Source organism: Varanus komodoensis, unplaced genomic scaffold (assembly GCF_004798865.1).
Source record: "Varanus komodoensis strain SLA01 unplaced genomic scaffold, ASM479886v1 scaffold40, whole genome shotgun sequence".
NCBI classification, from domain to species: Eukaryota; Metazoa; Chordata; class Lepidosauria; order Squamata; family Varanidae; genus Varanus; species Varanus komodoensis.
This window is the reverse complement of record NW_025335942.1, coordinates 3,244,951-3,262,073: the sequence shown is the minus strand read 5'-3', so window position 1 is coordinate 3,262,073 and position 17,123 is coordinate 3,244,951. Positions and strand designations below refer to the sequence as shown.

The window sequence follows — 17,123 nt, the reverse complement described above, 5'->3', positions numbered from 1 at the left end:
GTGTGGGACTTAATGTGTAAATGCGGTGTAAATTTCCGCATGTTTTAAAATGAGGATCGATGCAACAAAGAGACCCCCAAATCAAGAAAGAAAGGAACACGCCCTCCCGCAATTGACCTTCCACTCCTCCAGTGTTTCAAGCGCCCGACCCCGCCACCCCCGGCTCGCGCACGCGCAGCACGCCCCCTGCGCCCCACGTAGTCTGCGGCGTAAAAGACCCCTTTGTCTGCCGTTTCCCCCTCACCGTCCCCTTCCAACCCTGACGCGGCCCGTGGGCAGCTGCGCCATCCCGATTGGCTCTCCGGCAGCCTCGTGACAGCCCTGCGCCTCCGGATTCGCCGTTTTCGGGGCGCTGAATCCTTCTGTGCTCGTAGGCCGGGGCGCTGCGGTCTCCCCCGCGCTTCTGAGGGGAGCGGGCGCCGCGTGAGGGGAGCGCGCCGGCCGGCCGGGCGGCGCCCTGCGTGCGGTGAGTGTGCCTGCCGGAGGGCCCTGCCCGGTTGCTCGGCGCCGGGGGCGTCCCCGTCCATCCCGAGGGAAGGGGCCCGGGGCGTCGCGGGCCGCCCGGGCTCGAGGGGAGCAGCGCGGCGGCGGCGTGTGCCTGACGCGCAGGCCCCGCCCGCGCCCGTCCCTTCCTTCAGACCCCCCCTCTCCCCGCGCTCCACGGGCGGGCCGGCGGCGGAGGCGAAGCGGTGGGCGGCGGAGGAGGACGCGGCGGGGCCAGCCGCGAAGCCTCCACGGGCGGAGGCTCTCTGTCTTCGGCGCTGGGGCGAAGCGGCGGCTGCCTTCGCGCCTGGCGCTCGGGGCTGCCCCCCGGCGGATCAGGCTGGGCGGGAGAGGTCTTACCCCCCGGGCCTGCGGAGCTTCCCTCTGGGCTTCCGCGGGGTGCGCTGGCAGGAGCCGCTTTCGTGGCCGAGGCGAGGCGAGGCGTGGCCCGCCCGAGGGGCGCTCGGGCAGAGCTCGCCCAAGGCGCTGGACCCCTGGGCGCGCTGCCTCTGGTCGTGGGTGGGCGCCGCCCGCGGAGAACCTGCGGGACGGGAGCCGCGACCTTCCACGTGGCCTTATCGCCGCCGCCTCCCTGGGCTGCTGCTCAGCTAGGCTTTGAGTAGCTGGAGGATCGCTTGGAAGTAGGTGGAAAGAACCCCGAGCATCCACTATCAATAGGCAAAGTGTTTAAGAAAGGTGATGTGCGAGAAGTAAGGGCTCGTATATAATCTGTGCAGACCTCTGCCACATTGATGCAGTAAGTAATAGAAATATATGTCATGGTACTTCTGGGCCCATGCGCATAGGTTGGACTCTGGGGTTCACAGCCTTTCAAGATGTTGCCAAATCATCCATCTCTAACTTGTCCTGGGTTGTTTCTACTCCAACAGCCATTATCCCTGCCTGTTGGCTAGACTGACTGGGATTGATGGTTTATACAGTCCAAAGCATCTGGAGGGTACTGCTTTGAGGAAGGCTGCTAGACCACTGTTCCATGTGTTCTTGTCATGAGAAATACATTCCTTTCTCTTGTTCAGTTCAGTGATTGGTATTACTGAGCTCTACTTAGATACTAAATAGGCAAAATTATATTTCTTAAGGGAGCAGATCATGTCAGCATAGAATGTGGAGGATTTTGAGTTTACACAGAACACTTAAACATGAAGTATGGATAAACTTTCCCTGGAGGAAAGACTCCCTGGAGAAGAGCCTAATGCTGGGAACAACAGATGGCAAAAGAAGAAGGGGACGGCAGAGAATGACATGGCTAGATGGAGTCACTGAAGCAGTTGGCGTGAGCTTGAGTGGACTCTGGTGGATAGTGGAAGACACTTCGACTAACAACAACATGGATAAACATCTGCTGCATAGAAAGCAAAATTCCTTGCAAATGCATGATCAAGGAAACAAGCTTCTTGAATGTGAAATAGAGTGATCAGCAGTAGGATGCATATTGTTCCATAATGCAACTTTCCAATTGTTCGATGCTTTTGTTCTTTTGATTATCCAGGTTCTAGCCCCACACAGCCTTGAAATGCACTTGGCGACTTTGGGCCAGTCACTCACTCGCAGCCTAATCTGCCCACAGGGTTGTTGTTGTGAAGATAAAATGGAGCTATGTAAAGTACCTTGATTTCCTCACAAGTGGGAAAAAGGTGGGATATAAATGCATTATAATAATGGTATTTCAATGCTACCCACCATCAAAAAATTCAAATAAATTCACATGATAAAACAGGTTTAAAACAACAAATACAGCAATAAAAAATCTAAAAACACTTGTTAGAATATCTGGTCATGTACAGGCTTCCTTTTATAAACGAAAATGGGAGATCAAGGAAAGAGCAAATCTTGGGGTACAGAATTAAAGGAAGGACATAACTTATTCACAAGTGAAAAGGTATTTTTGTCTGAAACATCACTTTATGAGAATTCATTAAGATTCTAACTACGTAGCTATCATTAGATTGTCTGTGGTAGTTATAGCAGGAGATAGATAGGGACTGTGAAAGAGAATTGCTTTTTTGATTTGTTGGTTAGTTGGTATTGGAGGGGTCCAGAGCCACCAAAGAGGAAAGGTTTGCAGGTTTTCCATCTAGCATCACCTCATCACCTACTGAAGTTCTTCATTACATGTCTAGGCGCAACTTCAAGTAATTACATCATTTCTTCATGTTGTTACTGGTGATAATTACCTATAAAGCACTTAATAGCTTGGAATCAGTAATTTAAAGAAGTCTATGAGAGACATTGCTTCAGGTTACATTGCTGAGGACAAATTGAAAGGCAGAACAAAGCCTTTAGTATCACAGAACTGAGACTTTAGAATCTGGGTCTAACAGTTAAGTCTTGTCCAGTTTTAGAAGACAGGTAAAGACTTTACCTGTACGGGCAAGTAGTAAAGATGGAAGATTGCTGATACATGATTTTGCATCTTGTTTGGAAACTTGATTCTCTCTCTCTCAGAGATTATACTATAGTTTCAATGAACTGTAATTTATTATTTTCTAAATTATTTGAAGGTTCCATTTGTCTAGAAAGGTAGCCTGTAAAGCAGGAATGTGGAACTTCATTCAGTCCTGCAGCTTCTGGCTCTTCCTTCTTTGTCAGGGAGGGATAAACTCTGATGAGCAGTTAGCTGAAGATAAATGTTTTTCCCTTAGCACTGAAAAAAGCCCAACTTTTCAGTAATTGCATGGAAAGGCACTTAATTCTGGCCAGTTACTGACCAAAGGTGTGAGCTTCTTCTGTGAGGCAGATGGAGCAGAGATAGTGCCAGGGCAGAGGAAAGAAACTAGCTGCTGAATGATTGAGTCCAACTGTCCTGTAGATTCCTACTGTGCTTGCTTCTAAGTAGATATGCCTATACTTGATATTTGGGATGGTATTTGTAAGTGCTGCTCAGTACTGAGCCCTGCTAACTTCTGAGCAGAGATGCAGAGGCTTCTCCAGCTTATTTGGGAGTAGACACTGTGGTTATGCTTTTATGTAGACAAGCTTTCTACTATAATTGGTTTAAAATGGAATGCAGGGAGTGTTTCAGTCTTGGCCACTTCTACATAGTCTTTGAAAGCTCCTCTGGAATGGAATGTGGCCCTCAGGCCCAAAAGTTTCCCTAACCCTACAAATACTGGTCAGAAATTCCATGAGATTTTAATTGATGCTGCTTTCCTGAAGCATATCTGCCACCATTTCTCCGGCTCTATAGTGTGTGTTTATAAATCTCCAGGTTTGAGGGCTTATGAGCATATAGCAGTCAATCAATAGGATTGTTTCCTAGGTCACTGGTACCAACTTTTTGCCCTCTGATTTACTGATAATAGTTAACAATTCTGAACATGGATCCATAACTATCTAAGATGAATACATCTTCTAAAAAGCCTTTGACAAAGTCCCTCACCAAAGGCACCTGACCAGACTAAGCTGTTGTGGAATAAAAGGGGTGTGCTCTTATGGATCACTAACAGAAGGCAGAGGATGGGAATATATGCCAATTCTCCCAGTGCAGAAATGGCACCAGTGGAGCCCCACAGACTTCTGTACTGGGACCAGTGTTTTTCAGCCTGTTCATAAAGGATCTGGATTAGGAGTTGGTAGTAAAGTGGACAAATTTGATGATGGCACTAAACTTTTTAGGGCAGTTAAAACCAAAAGGGATTGTGAGGTGCTTCAAAGGGATCTCTCCAAGCTGGGAGAATGGGCATCAAAATGGCAAGTGCAGTTCAATATCGGCAAGTGTTGAGTAATGCAAAAAAAATCCCAACTTCAAGTATGCACTGATTGGATCGGAACTGGCAGTGACTGAGCAAGAAAGGGATCTTGGGGTGGTGGTGGACAGCTCAGTGAAAATGTCGGCCCAGGGCTCAGCTGCTGTGCAGAAGGCAAGCTCTATCCTAGGCATAATTAGGAATGGAATGGAAAATTGAACTGCCAAAATCTCACTTCCTTTGGTGCAACCACACATGGCATATCATGTTGAGTTCTGTTAACTTTACCTGAAAAAAGACATTACTGAGTTGGAAAAAATACACAGAAGGGTAACAGGAATAATCTGCAGGCTGGAGCAGCTCCCAATGAGGAGTGGCTACAACAACTGGGACTGTTCAGCTTAGAAAAGTGGTGAGAAAGGAGAGACATGATAGAGGTGTTTAAAATAATGCATGGTATGAAGAAAGTAGAGAGGGAGACATTTTTCTCTCACAACACTCAAACCTGAGACCATCCTACGAAGCTGATGGGTAGAAGGTTTAGGACAGATCAAGGGAAGTACTTACACACTATAGCGTTAAACTATGGAATTGGCTGCCATGGGAAGTGGTGATAACCACCAATCTGGATGGCATTTCAAAGGGAATGGACAGATGCATCGGGAGGAGGCTATCAGTGGCCACTAACCTTGCTGGCTGTGTGCTGCCTGAGCAGAGGTGGCCTGCCTGCCTGCACCAAGGGCTGAGGAGCTTGGGCAGGCCCCCATCCTGCTTGAGGATCCTGTGGACAGCTGAGTTGCTACCACGAGTATGGAGTGTTAGACTCGATGGACCATTGGTCTGAGCCACCTTGGCTTTTCTTACGTTCTTACCCATCCATAACAAGGAAGTATCAACAGTGTTAGGGCAAATCCTAAGTTTTATATAAGTAGAGTTTCTTTTTTTAGAACCACACACCCCATGTTGTCAACTTCCATGCAGTGGAAGCATCATACTCAGTGGGCACAGAAAGCTGATTTACTGTTGGGGGAACAGAAAATTTGGGGGGTATTGGAGTGGGGGCATCCTGTAATCAGACATGGCGGGCTGGCTGCACTGACCTCATTTTCGCATATTCAAGGTCTCTTTATAATTTGGTGTTTTAAAATTTTCAATAATTTATAGAAGATATTTGCTGTACTTGCTGCTGAATGAACTGCAGAACTGGATACATGAGTAATTGCCATCTTTTTCATGTCATTCTCTACTTACAGGACTCTGCTATGGCAAGTAAGATTTCTGTGGCCTTCCTCCTTTTACTTTCCGTATACTTGCTTTGTGAAGCTCGCAACCATGGCACCACTACTTTTCAAACTGCAGAGAAACTTATTCTGGAGAAGGCAGCTGGTATCAATGTTGATCTGGCCACAGATATGCAGAGGCATCACCTTCAGGAACTCTTCTCTCGATATGGAGAGAACAATATATTGACTATTGAAGGGTTTAGAAAACTGCTACGGAATATGGGCATTGAAAAGGTGAAAAGAATGTCCCTAGATCACGAGCACCATCACCACCATCATAATCATGTCACCTTCAGTACAAACTTTGAGAAAACAGGTTGCCTGAGTGATGAATCTGCAGGTGGAAACACAGATCATCCGAATAATCAGGATTTGCCAAAAATAGAGAGTGCTGACCACCAGCAGGTTCCTGTGAATAGCAACAGCACCACTGTTGCTATAACTGCAGCCACCTTCACCATGGTCACAGAGGATAACCTGCTACAGCATCCAGAGACTGCAGAACTGAGGTCTACACATGAGGGTTTTGCCAGTCCCAATCCCAGCAATGCCCTTGACGGCAGCAATGGAAGTTTGTCAGCAAATGGAAAAGCAAACGAATCCTTCATTTTCATGAGAAAACCTGAAAGAGGAAGTTACATGTATTCTAAAATAAGAAAACAAGTTACAGAAGAGGTACTTGGAAATGTTTGTTTTGTTTTATGTTGATATAGTCTTTGGTAACATTATAATCTTTTCTAGTCTTAATGCAAACCTTGCTGGGTATGCTGTGCACTTTTATAGAAATGCCAAATAAAGGTCAGTTCACATATTTTCAGACAGGGAAGTTGTTCCTGCAGCTGCACCTGAGAATTCTGCTTGTCTACAGAGCTGTGCCTGTAGAGCCTGTTCTGGTTTTCTCAAGTATGTGGGTGAATCATGCGTGGGTGTTCGCAGTTCACACATGCTGCTGTCTCTCAAGTTATATGTAGCTTAAGCGACCTCTTTTAGAAGTGTCAGGCAAAATACCTGCATACTGAGATCAGGTATTAGAACTGACATTATGAGCCATGAATTGAATTATTGGCATGTAATAAGGACATAGGGGCTGTGCTGGATCAGCCCAAAAGCCTATCGAGCCTAGGGTTCTCTTTGAGAAAGTGGCCAGCGAGGAGGCCGCAAGCAGGCTGTGAGTGCAACAGCCACTGCTGCTCATGTTCTGCAGTATCTGGTATCCCAAGGCTTAGTGCCTCTGAAACTGGAGGTGATGCATAGACAAAATGGCTAGTAGCCATTGCTCTCCAATTCATGGTTGTGCATAGCAAAGCAAGAGACTTAAGTAATTCCTGGTCAGGCCAGAGTGTGAATGGCTCTAATATTTAATAAAATTATAAAGAACAGTTCAGGTAAATAAAGTTATAGTCCATAGCTGGAAGGCCTGTGATACTAGCTCCAGTGTAACTGTCCCGTTAAGTTTCAGTAAAAATGTGTACCATCATTCTTCACTTTTTCCAATTCACTAATGAATACATCCAAATAAAACATTATTTGTCAGAATTCTGTAAATACACAAACTTGCAAGTCTGTGTAGTTACAGAGGGCATCAACAGTTCTGTTGGATAAATGTGCACTTTCCCCCCAAAAGGATACAACTCTGGTTTCATGTTGAACTTCTTTTGTTTTTTCAGCATGTATCAATAAGCTGAAAGCTTCATGAAGTATGAATCTGAAAAAAGGCTTATTACTCATTTCAGTATTTCTTCTCCTCTATGACCCATGACATGATCTGGTCTGGAAGGGTTATGCCCAGGGCCTTTGAGTTGGAGACTGCTGAAAAGCTCTGGACTCAGGTTCTCTAGCATCTTTTTTATCCTTGCAAGAACCTTGTGAGGTAGGTTAGGCTGAGTGATAAGTGGCAGGCCCAAGGTCACTCAGGGAGCTTCATGGCTGACTGGGATTTGAACCTTGTTGCTAGTCGAACACTAACCACTGTAACTGCACTGGCTTTCTTCAGTAGCTTTCTACACATGCATGCTCACTTTTAAATGTACTTGCTATGCATTTATTAACATTGAAACACTAGCAATTGATGATCTGGGTGAAGCGGCATATGTAGAATGTGCATTTAAAACATGCTATGACATGTATAGTAAGCCTACACAGCTGAGAAGTTTCCATGTGTCTGCATCTTGTGTAAGCCAGGCATGAGATGACTAAAATGAGCTTGTTCCTGTGGAAATATAGGACCGACACAGGATTAGCATTTGTTGTGTCTGTTTGTTTGATAATACAGAAGGCTAGCTTTCCAGTTACTCAGATATTTAGTATACACTGAGAGACTGGGAGGTAGCTAATTTGTTGGCATTTGCAAGACTAAGTTAATGCAGCCAATAATTACTAGTCCTCAGGAATTTCTGGCACACTGGCAATAAAATGGGAGGTGAACCTGTTTTCTTCCATCTTGTAAATTCTTCCCTACTTGTCATCCTGAAGTGATTCTTTATCCACCACAGGGGTTCAAATAGGTAGCTGTTTATAAACTGGTTTCACTGTGATTGGTTAAAAAAATGGAGTTGACTTAATATTTTAAGCCATATTTTAAAACTCTAGTTTTAATTTTCTTGATGATGTTTTTAAATGCATACCCGCTGCCCCTACAGAAATACTTGCTGTAAAGTGTCTGATGGATTATTTCCTATTTGAAATATTATTAGGTAGTCCATTGGAAAATTGAAAGGTGTTATAATTAGCCTCATGTTTGTTTTACTTTGCTTGTCCCATTGTTCCTGGACCTTTAGTATTTTGGCATCAAAACATCATTGTGTGGTGGAGTTAGTTTGATGCAAGGAGTTGCAATTGCTTGATAGAATTACTGTCTTTGAATAATGTCCAGTATCTCTCAAGCTACCTTTTAAAGTACTTCATCTCAGAAGTAGTTTGCTGCACATGCTGGGGTTGCTGCTGTGTGTTTTTGGGCTGGGAAGGGAACATATTTTAAAATCCTGGGGTTACTGAACTAGTTGTACAGCTCTTTTGGGTTTGTGCTTATGTGTAGAGACCTATATTTTATTTGTTTTTCACGTAATGAGAACAGATACCCTTCTGTCTCTTGTAACCGTGCTAATTTGAATCTTAGCAGTTACTCCAGAAAAGAGCTCCTGTAGCTGGAGAACAAACTAGCATTTATGTGAACCATTTCCTGTTTTTTTCCCCTTCTGTAGTGCTTCAATGCATCAAAACTCATGGTTTCTCATGGAATAAATACACAAGTTCAGTTGACGGCCACAGAATTCAACTATCTTTGTCCAGCGATCGTTAACCAGATTGATGGAAGATTCTGTATATTTCATGCAACAGGTGAAAAGGCAGAAACTCCTCCAAAAACGTATTCATTGCAAGTAGGTAGGTTTGTTGATGGAAACAAGTTTTCACTATTTTTACTTCTCTTACTGATTCTTTACTAAGAACAAAGCATTGAGCAAACATTTATTCTGAATGATTCCCCTAAATCAGGGTCTTTGTTGTGCCCTGAAGAGCAAGACACTGCAAGCAGGGGGGACTGTGCCCCCCTTTAAAGACTAACATGCTTAAAATGCTGTATACAATCTTGTACCGGCTCCTACCTGCTTATACATTAAGGAAGAAACCAATGATTTCAAGAGAGGAATGTCTGAACAAAGCATCTGATATAAAGTGTTTTTCTCTCCTTTTCCTTCCAGCTTGGATTGGTGGATTTATATCCATTTCCATCATCAGTTTTCTTTCCTTACTGGGTGTAATACTGGTGCCTCTTATGAATCGTGTATTTTTCAAGTTCCTTTTAAGTTTCCTTGTCGCATTAGCAGTTGGTACCCTAAGTGGAGATGCTCTTTTACATCTCCTTCCTCATGTAAGTACCATCTCTTTTACTTGCATTAACTGGGCATGAGTCATTTGGGACATGGCCGAGCTGTAGATCTGGCCAGGAGAAGCATTTAAGTAGAGAAAAGGGGAGGGTTACCTTTAACCCTAGGGTTAGGATAACTCCTGCTAATATGAGTAAACATTCAAGACTAGTACTCCTACCTCTGAGTGATACAGTATTCACCAGCATCATACCACCTTAGTCTTCTGCATACGTAGAATGAGTCTTGGCCTGTACCTGTGCAGACATACAACTGCTGTTCATTTTTCCTGACATCCCTCCCAGTAACTGAGAACAACCTGGGATTGATCGACTCCTCCATTCCATTCTCCCCTTCATCCCGTTGTGTCTTGTCTGGAAAATTGTCTGTGGGCCCAATTGTTTGCCTACTGGGTGGCCATAGCAGCATTTGGAGTCCCAGCTCTAGTTTTAGAATGGTGCTTGGGCTCCGTTGGAGTTGGACTCCAAATTTCCTGTGGTGGCATGGAAGTTTTCTGGGCATTCTGGGGGAAGGGAGGAGACAGGCACTATCAGCATAAGCAGAATTTTCTGGTGTTTCAGGCTCCTCTCCTGGTCCTCCATAGCGAATGCTTAACGATTGCCAAAGCTGGATTGCAGCCTCCTAGGATTGTACTGTGAATTAACTCTCTTTTTCTTCCAATTTTTAGTCCCATGGAAATCACCATCACCATCATGAGAAACTCCTAGTGGAGCACAATAAAGATCCCCCTTTTAAGCATCTTGTTTTTCAAAGTTCAGAAGAAAGTGCTTATTTGGATTCCACCTGGAAGGGCCTCACAGCCCTCGGAGGGCTATATTTTATGTTTCTTGTTGAGCACTTGATCACCTTAATTAAACAGTTTAAAGACAAGAAAAAAAAGGTAGGAAAGCAGTATTTTGAAAAGATGCAATAATTTTTTATGTCTCCAAATGCTAAAGGATGGTTTGCATGGGGCTTTTATTGTATATAACTTTACCCCAGGCAGTGTGGGGCCTGTGGGCAGCCATGTGCCCCTGAACACTTTCTTTGGTGCCCACCAAGACATTCTACTCCCTATTTCCATTTTAAAATGGTATTTAATATTTTTATATTACTGGCAGCTGGGTTTGCTTCAAAGAAAAGTGAGGGCCATCTCAAGAATGCCTCTGCACAGGGTAATTATCCTTTGAGAATAGTCACGCCCACCTATTATAACCATATTGTAGATGAGCCTATTGCAGTTTCTCACATTTCAAGATGTCCCTGTGAGCCTAAACAGCTGCCTGCCCTTGCTGTACCCAGTGAAAGAACATCACACATAGCTAGAATACTAGAGTTGGAACAGGCCAGGAAGGCCATCGGGTTCAACCACCTGCTGTTGTAGGTCACCAGTTTACAGCATCGCATTTAGATGACTGTCCAGACACTTTTTGAATGCCTCTAGTGTGGGAGAGCCCACATCGTCACCAAGTAATAGCTTCCATGGTTGTACCACTCTGACAGTGAAGAAAATTTTCCTGCTGTCTAGTGTAAACTCGAGGTCTACTTTAGTTCTTAAGTAATAGAGCCAGTTTTTGCACACCTATGCCCCTTAGCATAATTATGCTGCGGCAGATCAAGTTAAGATGATGAAGATGAAGACGATGGGTATCCATAGGAAATCTAAACTTTTCCATTACAATCTTTGTAATTTAAAAGTACTTAGTCTAATTAATATAATAAGAATTTAATTGGGTGTTGAAACCAATACCGGAATCAAAAGTTTTCTTTTTCGGCAAGCTAGATGAATTACTAGCTAGCTGAATTAAACCATTGAGGGTTTTATTAAAGCATTTTGTTAAATCCTTTTGTCTGTTTGAGTTGAATAGTGAATTAGAATCTTCTTGGATATGTTTCAGTTTAGATTTGGATCTTAGATTGTGAGCAAAGCTGGATTCTGCTGTTTGTTGAACTTTATTACTTTTGTGTGAGATTTCTCTGAAGTATTTCATTTTTTTACTTAATTTGGGGTCTGTTCAACATTGTCTTTTGATGCTTTCTACAGTCTTGTGAGATATATAGCATTAAAGAGGTATGGCTAAAATGTCAGTAACCTCAATGTGGGGTTCTTGTTTTTTGGGGAGTCAGAAAAAAAATGAAGATGAAGAAGCAGAAATCAAGAAGCAGCTGTCTAAATATGACTCTCAACTTTCAACTAATGAAGAAAAAATAGATGCAGATGATCGTAAGTTTCAGTAAATGTTGTAAATATCTTGGAAAGTTCCAAAGCTTAAAAGATCAGAAACCAATGTGTAGCCCTCCTCTGCTGGGGGAGTCCCTGCTCTGTGCACTTGTTTTAAGGCAGGTGAGTGCATTTCCATTCATTTTCTACCAAAAAAAATGTATTTTGACTCATTCAATATTAGGCAGAGGTCCAGCTGCAGAATGAGACTCTGTTTTGCTCTTCCACACTGGAGCAGACGGGGAGGGTAAGTGGCAGGCTACAGGAGAGAAAGGGAATTGCCCTCGTCTGGTTCCACTGACAAACTGTTCTGTAGGAGTGAGGGATTGATTAAATAACAACTGTTTTCATCCACTTTATAGTTGATGTGAAATAGAGCTAGCCTTCTGTGAGAGCAGTCCAAACATTTCTGATCTTGTGTCATGACCTGGCTATAATTTGGTAGTGTATCTCTCAGGCCGCTGGGCTGATGAGGGTTCCAGTAGCTGCCATCTCACACTTAAGAAAATGGCCGTAGAACCTCATGTGGTAAGGCCAATTGATGAAGAAACTCTGGCAGAGCACAGTGTAGAAGGTGCTTGCTGTGATCCTGCTCTCCTTGTTGCTGACTGCTGAAAATCTTGGTTCCACTTTCATTGTTGATTCATCACCATGCTCTGTTCTTATGATGGATGCTTCCTTCACTTTACCACTAGGGGTTACCACAGCATAATTTCAAACATGGTACTCAGTTTTCTTTATAGCACACTTCTCCATTCAGACTTTCTCCTTCAGGAAATATGTTTCTCCATGGAAAAAGTTGCCTTGTGACCACTGTGCTGCTGCTTCTCTGGTCCAGGCTTCTCGTAAACTGGAAATCAAATTACCATCCTCAAGATTCTTAACTTCTCTTTTGTATTCCTCTGAATCCTAATTACACTGATGACTTGTGCATGTTTCCATGACTTGTTCTTTAGGGTTTGCTGTGCCCTCACCAAGGGCCTAGAGGGGTTGCTTTTGGCTAAAGTTCTGAGAGTTTTTTGATGAAATCTTTTGAGGCGTTTTTCTTCTGCTGTGTACAGGAATGTGGAGAAATGTATGGATTAGCTCACAGTGCCTGAACAGCATTGCTGTAATTGCAGTGATGCGCCTTCCAGCCATCAGAAATGGCTGCTGGTGGTCATAGGCTGCGTACCCGTGTAACCTTTTATTGTACTGTATGATCCTAAATGTAAGATGCAGTGGAAAAAAATTGTGTGACCTGCATCTGTAGATTGACCTCACAAATCTATAAAAATGGACCAGAAGGAGCTATATTATACACCTCCCACGGAGACCTCTGGGAATCTAAAATTTTCTAGGAATAATGTGTTCTGCTACTGAAAATGTTCCTTGGTAAAATGGCATATGTTGCCGATCATTCTTTCCATTTCAAATTCATCTGAGAATTTATCTGGCTTCTTTTTTTCCTTTGTTTTACCAAGGACCTGAAGCTTACTTGGGAGCACATTCGCAAGATCCATCCAATTTCATCTCGCAGAAGCCAGTAGTACAAGAAGAAGAAGAAGTTATGATAGCTCACTCCCACCAAGAGACTGCTGACCACGAATATGCATCCAGGGGGTGCAGAAATAAATGCCATTCGCATTTACATGACACCCTTGGGCAGTCAGATCATCTCAGTCATCATCACCATGACTACCATCATATTTTGCATCACCACCACCATCAGAACCATCACCCACATAGCCACAGCCAGCGCTATTCACGAGAAGAACTGAAGGATGCTGGGATAGCCACTCTAGCCTGGATGGTGATTATGGGTGACGGACTACACAACTTCAGTGATGGTCTGGCAATCGGTTAGTGTTTCTTGGATTTTCTAAGGCTGTTTCATAAGTATCGCTGGCAGACCCAGTGCCTCATTTTGCTCAGCCATGGATTCTTCACAGTTTCATGGCTAGGCTTTTACTAGTATAGAAAAGTAAAGATTCAAGATTCTGTCGTGTGTAAAGCTCACAGTATATTCCTCAGCCAGTGACAGGTAAATGGTAGATCTAGAATTAAGGTTTGTATTTAACACTTAAAATATTACTAAGAAAACATGCATGTACCATTGACTAATGTCAGGATAAGTATCGTGGCTTTAAAATAACTTGGTGCTCTTGGTATTAGCCTTTTGAGAATTGTCAGCTTTACTTTATACAAAACCAGGCTATCATTGTTAGATGTTAGCATCTTCTTGGTCTTCCTGAGAATTGGGATACATTGTTTCCAGGGGTGTGGTGAGCCCTTGTACAGCTTTAACTGCATTCTCCAGATGAAATCACTTCTCATTAATAACATTTGTCTTCACCTAGGAGCGGCTTTTACTGAAGGTTTATCCAGTGGTTTAAGTACTTCGGTTGCAGTCTTTTGCCATGAGTTACCACACGAACTAGGTAGGACACATAATTTAACAAACACATCATTCTGTGCTTGCTTTAATGCCAATGATGATGGTGATATCACCAAACAGTCAAATATAATTTGGGGGCTTGTGTGAGAAAACAGTAATTTCCTATTCCCCAGGGCTTCTTTAGAATTGCCAGAACGTAAGACCCTAGTTGCACACAAGTTTGGACACTGGATGTTGCAATATTAATTGCTCATCATCATGCTCCTTTATACAAATTAGTGACATCGTCCTTAATGTTGTTTTGTTTAGTGTAACTTAATCTAATTGGTTAAGCAAACAATGTGAATTTTCCTCTTATTTAAAGCATGTTTTAATACCAACTAAAATGAATAATTATGAGGACTCTTGGGATTATATCCTTTTATTCCAAATTAATGTAAAATTGTGAGTGTCCCCCAGTAGATTTCTAATGGAGTGGTGGAAAAGCAGATAAATTTTGTGTGTGCACATGCAGAGATACAAAATTTAACAATATTAACAGTGACTAATATTACTGCTTAGTTTTCCTATCATACTAAAGTTTGGAAAGACCTGAATTTAAGAAAACACCAGCGTTTTGGAGCACCTGCTTGGACCAATATAACGGATTTTTCTTTTTCTTAAAGGAGATTTTGCTGTACTTCTCAAAGCTGGCATGACTGTCAGACAAGCTGTTCTTTATAATGCCCTGTCTGCTATGTTGGCTTACCTTGGAATGGCTACTGGCATACTCATCGGTCACTATGCTGACAATGTTTCCATGTGGATCTTTGCACTCACTGCTGGGCTGTTCATGTATGTGGCCCTTGTTGACATGGTAAGTATCCAAATAACACTGAAGATTGATTCTCATAGCAGCAGCCACAGGTTTGCTCCGGAATGCCAGTCAGACATTCCTCTAGGGACATCTTCCCGGCATTGGCATTAGTATGACCTTATTTACTGAGTGCTAGATGGTCATAAAGTAAGTTGAGTGGGGTGTGTGGAAGAAATAAGAGCATTAAGAAATCCGAATCTCTGTACGTCAGAGCCCTGCTGGAACAGACAACAGTTCATGTAGTCCTTCTCCTGTCAGCGCCCAGCTAAACCTGTCGAGAAGGTAGGGAGGAACAGGGTTTGTTCCTGAAGCTAGCAGAGCACTCTGCCATTTCTTTTCATTAGGCCCACTAAAGACAAGCAGGAAGGTATTAGCTGAAAGACAAGAATCGTTTGTTAAACATTAAAAGGGACAACCCCCCATGATAGCATGGTCAGTGGACGTCAGACGCACGGGATGCAGGCATCTCTCCAGGGGTTTAGAAATGATAACACTGATGGGGCAGAGTAATTTGGCCTTGCCAAGCTCCTAACAGCATAGGCTATGTCCAGAGGGAGGCGTGGTGGGGTGGCTGGCTGGAACCGTGAGCAGGAGCACCACAGCTCTTTTTGGGCCATCCCACATGTACCATACAGAATAGGCTGGACGAGGTTCTGCACGAAGGGCCACCTTCCATTGTGGAGGTAGTTTCAGGGGCCACATTCCAGGGATGAGCAGAGCCACAGGCAAAAGGGGAGGGCCCAAATATCTTCCGTGTTTTGCTTAACACTTTCACTGCCAGTAACAGAGACAGGAGAGGCGTTTCCAGCTTTTAGAATGGGGCACAGAAACTAGGAAACAACCAAATGGCTGAGCCAACTAGAGAACAACAGGGGCAGATTGAGATCTCTAAGCCTTCGGTTCTATGCTCCTGATACAAAAATGAATTGCCACACTATTTAACACTTGAAGATGCAGACACATCGTTGTGTAATGTGCTTGACTTCAAATTGTTTGTGTCGTTTTTGAATCCAGGTGCCGGAAATGCTCCACAATGATGCTAGTGATCACGGATGTAGCCGCTGGGGGTATTTTCTCTTACAGAACGCTGGAATTCTGTTAGGTTTTGGTATTATGTTACTTATCTCTGTGTTTGAACATAAAATTGTGTTCAGCATAAACTTGTAGGGTTAGATTCAGACTTCCTCAGTGGGGTTCCACCTGTGATAGAGGAATTGAGGGAAGTAATTTCGGCTCCTCCTTTCCACTGCAGCACTCTGAAATTTTGCTCCAGAGGGTTGGTGACCTGACAGAAGACCATGAGGGGTGCAGTGAAGGGCTGTAAGGGAAATGAGCAACTATTGTTCTCCCATCCTCCAAAGGGGAACTTGCGCTGGATATCAGCCCCTTCCTCAAACGGAAGGAGCCCTTCCTTCCATGGAAATGACATTCTCTTCCATGATACTTCGTTTACTTTCCTCTTACCAACATTACATTGCAAATGCACTTGTAGGCACTTCTCCCTGCCCCCTTAATTCCTACTCATGAGACATTTAGATTAGGCATTTTTTAGTTGTGTGAGCCGCTTGCATACGTATCAGAGTACTGTATATAGCACTATGGAGAAACTGGTTTATTAGATGATCTTTTATCAACCATAGTGGAAGCTAAAACTATAAGGGAAGTAGTTTTAACTGATACTTTTTGAAGAAGTTATTTAATACTGTGAACAGATCTACATCATGCAGTGTCAGTTTTGTCTGTGTTAAACTGGTACGATCATTTGAACTGGGGTTGCATTTAATGTATCTGGTGTAGAAAAACCTAAAGATGTAATTTTCACTCTTTCATAGAAAAAAACTATTCTGTGCACTTCTAAATGGTTGTGCTAATATAAACAGCGAGATGCTTTGATAGTTGGATTGTCATAAAAATGACGGGTTCTTTGGTCAATCTTTGTGTTTACAGAATAATTAAATGTTCTGAAGTAAAAACTTCTGTTGCCTCAAAAATCTAACTCTACATAAAGCTCTGCATTGAACCAGTATTGATGTGGTTGTCTGTTAAAATTGGACATTTTGCTGACAAGCCATGGGAAGTTCTTGGCTTCATGCACTCTCACCTGTGGGGTTTCTTATGTATGCCACCCACAGGTTATCCCCTAGAGCTACCACTCTCCTTCACAATCTCCCTGGAAGATGAAGTTAGAGTGGCCAGTGCACTATTTTTTAACTATGCCAACATGCCCATCTGTGTTCTGCAAGACTGTTAGGTGCCTCATGGCTACAGTAGCCTATGGTCAAGGAAGACATAGCAAAATGTTCTGTTTTCGCCCCCATCCCTACTCTTCTGGG

General features: G+C 43.4%; 1 protein-coding gene across 3 annotated transcripts; it reads left to right on the top strand.

Annotated features, from left to right (window-relative positions):
• Window positions 1–346: 346 nt before the first annotated feature.
• On the top strand, window positions 347–16,816 carry SLC39A6 (solute carrier family 39 member 6). Of its 3 annotated transcripts, XM_044442812.1 has the most exons (11): window positions 347–466; window positions 1,994–2,138; window positions 5,444–6,148; window positions 8,674–8,854; window positions 9,172–9,341; window positions 10,025–10,237; window positions 11,464–11,560; window positions 13,021–13,398; window positions 13,897–13,977; window positions 14,600–14,790; window positions 15,805–16,816. In XM_044442812.1, exons 3-11 carry the CDS (start codon window positions 5,453–5,455, stop codon window positions 15,955–15,957), a joined length of 2,160 nt encoding a protein of 719 aa, XP_044298747.1. In that variant the 5' UTR covers window positions 347–466; window positions 1,994–2,138; window positions 5,444–5,452; the 3' UTR covers window positions 15,958–16,816. The 3 variants fall into 3 exon arrangements, with proteins under 3 accessions (XP_044298747.1, XP_044298748.1, XP_044298746.1); XM_044442813.1 differs by lacking the exon at window positions 1,994–2,138 and having other exon boundaries at window positions 357–466; XM_044442811.1 differs by lacking the exon at window positions 347–466 and having other exon boundaries at window positions 1,239–2,138.
• The last annotated feature ends 307 nt before the right edge of the window (window positions 16,817–17,123 follow it).